Source organism: Bison bison, unplaced genomic scaffold (assembly GCF_000754665.1).
Source record: "Bison bison bison isolate TAMUID 2011002044 unplaced genomic scaffold, Bison_UMD1.0 scf7180017864106, whole genome shotgun sequence".
NCBI lineage: Eukaryota > Metazoa > Chordata > Mammalia > Artiodactyla > Bovidae > Bison > Bison bison.
Genome location: NW_011494678.1, coordinates 553,481 through 559,064, shown reverse-complemented (window position 1 = coordinate 559,064; position 5,584 = coordinate 553,481). Strand labels below are relative to the sequence as shown.

The following is a 5,584-nucleotide window of genomic DNA, read 5'->3' as shown; positions in this document are numbered from 1 at the left end:
ATATAGTTGAAGCCTCCTGTGGACACCTCCCCTCTCCCTTTTTCTTCCTCCCCCCTTTCCTAGAGGTAACTACTATCTGAAATTTGGTGTTGTCTTTTCCTTGTGTTTTTTATTGTATACCAGTAGACATAGGTAAATCCATATTTAAATGGTTTCACAGGTTGTGTGTTTTTCTGCACATTGCTTATCATTTTAGCATCATCACATCCTGATCTTTAAAACAAAATTATAAAAGTGCAGATGATTTTGGCAGCTTGTTGATGTTCATAAATAAAATGAAATTTTCAGCTCTAAAATTTTAAATATATTTCTCATGACAATTTTGCCATTAATTTTAATGTTTTGTCTAAAATTTATTTAATTATATTGTATGTGTCACATTTCTAGTAGGTTTTTTCAAAAAAATAATATATAGGTAAACATCACATCACAATTTCGGTTTAGCTATTTCGCCTTTAATGTTCAGAATAACAGTTCTTGAATGCAGATACGGTCTATTAAGTATGGGCTATTCAAAGGTGACTGATTTTAACAGCAGAAATCTGTTTGCTCTGTCTTTGAAAGTCATGTGTAGGATTGTTAAAGTGTTTTTGGCACAAGTTGAATATTTAGGAAGAAGTTAACTCTCTCACATTATGATGACATTTGACTTCTAGGGATGTGGAAAAGTTAATATATAACTCACAAATATCTAACTAGTGTTCTCTAGTAATTTTTATAAGAGAGTTTAAAGTAGGTTTAACAATGTAAATTAACTATTTTTAAAACCTTCTTGGTAAGCAAAAGAAAAGTATTTCTTGCTTTTATATACAGCCAAACTTGAGAGGTATAAAGAAATCAAGTGGATTTGCTCCATCAAAAGCATTTTCTGTATGATTCCCTCAAATATTGAATGCTTCTAAAAGATTAATAGTGAAATAAATACAAAATAACATGTAAACAATATTTTTACAATTTTTAAGTCATATATGCTGTCAAAGATAAAACGTATATGTGTGTATATGTATATGTATACATATGTATATGTATATATATGTGTTGTGTGTGTGTGTATGTATATATATATATATGTATACAGGCTATCCAAGCAACTAAAAACAGTGACTTTTTTTCCATTTAATTTTTTTCTTTTATTTTGGAGTGTAGTTGATTTGCAATATTGTGTTAGTTTCAAGTGTACAACAAAGTGATCCATATACATATATCTATTCTTTTTCAGATTCTTTTCCCAGATAGATTATTACAGAATATGGAGTTGAGCACTCCAACAACAAATTCTAAGAGTCAGAGAATGACTCTTGAACACAAATAGGTTTCAAGATTTTTACCCTTCCTGTGTGGGAAAAGTGAGAAAGGAATGTTTCCATACAACTTTTGGAAATTTAAAAAATACGCCAACAACACATACAACCTTACTCCTCCCAACACACCATCATGAATACTGCTGCCAACTTAGCCTTCTTTACGTACACCGATATTAAGCAAATGCTATGAATTTTTCCATTTGGAAAATTTTATATTGATGTAAGTTTAGGGGCAAAAATGTTTTTTAAAGTTTAGGCTTTGCTAATCTCAAAGTCTTTTAAGTATGTTCAGATAACAACCTGTGCTGGCAAGTCCTCCCTGTTTTATAATTGTGGGTTGACTTGGGATGTCAAATGACCTTCCCAAGTTCTATGGACAATGTATGGTGGAACTGGGAATCAAGTTCAGGTCCAACTCCAGAGACTGTCCTTTTTTTTTTTAAGTGCACAATTTAGTTTATTAGTATTTTCACAGAGTTGTGCAATCATCACTGTAATTAATTTAGAATATGTCACCATCCTATAAAGAAACCTCCAGTACCATTTAGTAGTTACTCCCCATTTCCCCCAGCTCCCTCCCCACCAGTGTGGGGTAACTACTAGTCTACTTTCTATTTCCATAGATTTGCATCTTTTGCACATTTGATATAAGTGAAATTATCCAATATGTGACATTTTGTGTCTGACTGCTTTCACTTAGGATAGTATCTTCAAGGTTCATCCATGTTATAGCATATATGATCAGTTCATTCTTATTTATTGCCAGGTGTATAATATTCCATTCTGTGAGCACACAACGTTTTGTTTACATCGTATGTTTATCATCTGGTGGCATTTGGGTTGTCCCCACTTTTTGGCTATTGTGAATAATGCTGCTATGCACATTTATGTACAACAGTCTGTGTGAACATATGTTTTCCTTTCTCTTGGGTATATACCTAGGAGAAGAATTGCTGAGTCATAGGATAACTCTTGTGTACCTTTTGAAAACTGCTAAACTTTCTTCCTAAGCAGCCACATCATTTTGTATTATAGCCAACAATGTGTGAGCCATCCAATTTTTCAATGTCCTAATCAACATTTGTTATGATCTGTTTTCTTCCTGATCTTAGCCATGGTAGTGGGTGTGAAGTGGTACCTAATTGTACAGCGACTGTATTCTTAATGCTTTACTCAACTGCCTTTTGATATATAATTTCGAATTTAGAGTAAACTCCAATTAGATATGAGGTAAAACTACTAGAAGAATATTTGCATAGAAAAATCATGGAAGGGCAGAGGAGTGAAGTTCCCCATCACACTGAAACCATTAGTAGTAAGTGTTAGAATTTGTATACTAAAGTTTTTCATCTGACTTTGGCTTTCATGGCACAAGTTAGAAATGACCATGGATACTGGCCAAAAGTGAGATACCATTCAGTTTTGTTTTATTAGAAATATTGCATGAGAGGTGAGGCTTGTATTTTCATGCTGATCATGAGATTCAAAAATTCGTAATTATCCTTATACATTTTTTCTGTTGATCTAAATTTAACTATACTTTTAAAAGTCTGTCTGTTTGCTTTTTTGATAAATGATAACTGTCTGCAAATATATCTTTTTTTTTTTTGGCATTGTAGGTTCAGTCGTCAATGTGTTGTTGACAAAGACAAAAGGAATCAATGTAGATACTGTCGATTAAGAAAATGCTTTAGAGCAGGAATGAAAAAAGAAGGTAATAATATATAATATAATGATAATTAACATTATTGATGAAAAATGCTATACACACATGTTCTCATTTAATCACAATAATCTTTACATGAGTTCTGATTTTCCTCAATGAAGGATCTGCGATTCCTTGAGTTTAAGAATTTACTCAAGGACACTGACTTACTGGTAAGTGATGGAACCAGTCTTTTTACCTGGTGACGGACTTGACACATTCTGTCCACTACTGCATTACCCCTGGCAACAAAATTATTGTCTAACAAACATTCCAGTGTCTTTTTCAAAAGATAAATGGCAAAATATACTAATAGGATGCATTTTAATGTATTTTAAGTGCATTTTTAATCTCAATAACAATTGAATATCTATTTCATAAACATCAACTGAACACTGACTGACTTTCCACATATTAATTTATTTATCTAACAAATTTATCGTGCACTGCTGCTCTCCAAACACTGTTGTTGGTGCCAAGGTTTAGTGTACATAATAGTGTTCACTATTATGTAGTGAACATAATAGACAAAATGATCCCCCCTTTCAGGGAGCTTATATTCTCTTCAAGACAGAGACAATAGACTAGATGCTGTATTTCAATGTGAAGTAATTTCATTTTGAACATATTAAATAATCTAATTATACTATCCTATGTTCTAACTACAGTTAATTTAGCAATAGATGTGTTTAGCACATCTAAATATTTGGCAGGGAATAGATCCTATAGCGGAGAAGGCAATGGCACCCCACTCCAGTACTCTTGACTGGAAAATTCCATGGACGGAGGAGCCGGGTAGGCTGCAGTCCATGGGGTCGCCAAGAGTCAGACATGACTGAACGACTTCACTTTCGCTTTTCACTTTCATGCATTGGAGAAGGAAATGGCAACGCACTGCAGTGTTCTTGCCTGAAGAATCCCAGGGATGGAGGAACCTGGTGGGCTGCCGTCTATGGGGTCGCACAGAGTCGTACACGACTGAAGTGACTTAGCATCAGCAGCAGCAGCAGCAGCAGCTCCTATAAGGGGGTTTCCCCTGTGGCTCAGCAGTAAAGAATCTGCCTGCAATGCAGGAGACAGGGTAGGGTTTGATCCCTGGATTGGGAAGATGCCCTGGAGAAGGAAATGACAACCCACTCCAGTGTTCTTGCCTGGAGAATACCATGGGCAGAGGAGACTGGTGGGCCACAGTCCATGGGGTCACAAAAGTGTCCGACACAACTTAGTCACTAAACAACAAGCTGCTATAAGATTTTGTGCTTGTCATTTTGCGATATGCTTGTGCTTTTCACTATCGTATACAAGGAGATATTTTTCAAAACTATTTCACATACTATTAGAAAATTAAATCAAATCATATCTGTATAGTACAAATACATAAAAAAAAATTCCATTAGTTTTACTAGTTGCTGGTCTCAAAAAAGAAGGCAAAATAAAGTTCACAAAATTAAAGTTATAACACTTTCATTTCAACATGACTTATTTCTAGTGACATACATATTTGGTTGTTTATGGCATTCATTACATACATTATCAATTATCTTCATTCATTTTTACTTGAATCTCTGCTTTGTTCCTACCATATGAAAAGCAAATAACACTTCTACATTTCATAATTTTACAATTTGTTAAATAAAATTGTTTTTTAAATAGTTAAAACATATCTTGTGCTGCTCATAGAATAATGCATTCAGTTCAGTTCAGTCACTCAATCGTGTCCGACTCTTTGCGACCCCATGAATCGCAGCATGCCAGGCCTCCCTGTCCATCACCAACTCCTGGAATTCACTCAGACTCATGTCCATTGAGTCAGTGATGCCATCCAGCCATCTCATCCTCTGTCATCCCCTTTTCCTCCTGCCCCCAATCCCTCCCAGCATCAGGGTCTTTTCCAATGAGTCAACTCTTCGCATGAGGTGGCCAAAGTACTAGAGTTTCAGCTTTAGCATCATTCCTTCCAAAGAGATTCCAGGGCTGATCTCCTTCAGAATGGACTGGTTGGATCTCCTTGCAGTCCAAGGGACTCTCAAGAGTCTTATCCAACACCACAGTTCTAAAGCATCAATTCTTCGGCACTCAGCTTTCTTCACAGTCCAACTCTCACATCCATACATGACCACTGGAAAAACCACAGCCTTGACTAGACTGACCTTTGTTGGCAAAGTAATGTCTCTGCTTTTGAATATGCTATCTAGGTTGGTCATAACTTTCCTTCCAAGGAGTAAGCGTCTTTTAATTTCATGGCTGCAGTCACCATCTGCAGTGATTTTGGAGCCCCCAAAAATAAAGTCTGACACTGTTTCCACTCTTTTCCCATCTATTTCCCATGAAGTGATGGGACCAGATGCCATGATCTTCGTTTTCTAAATGTTGAGCTTTAAGCCAACTTTTTCACTCTCCTCTTTCACTTTCATCAAGAGGCTTTTTAGTTCCTCTTCACTTTCTGCCATAAGGGTGGTGTCATCTGCATATCTGAGGTTATTGATATTTCTCCCAGCAATCTTGATTCCAGCTTGTGCTTCCTCCAGCCCAGCATTTCTCATGATGTATTCTGCATATAAGTTAAATAAGCAGG

The 5,584-nt window shown here is 35.7% G+C and overlaps 1 protein-coding gene across 2 annotated transcripts in view; it reads left to right on the top strand.

Moving 5' to 3' along the window:
• HNF4G (hepatocyte nuclear factor 4, gamma) overlaps positions 1-5,584 on the top strand; it is a 137,253-nt gene that overhangs the window by 112,520 nt on the left and 19,149 nt on the right. For both annotated transcript variants that reach the window (XM_010838865.1, XM_010838866.1), the window contains one exon: positions 2,924-3,018. In XM_010838865.1, coding sequence (XP_010837167.1) covers positions 2,924-3,018 — 95 coding nt within the window. The remainder of the gene's footprint in view (positions 1-2,923; positions 3,019-5,584) is intronic.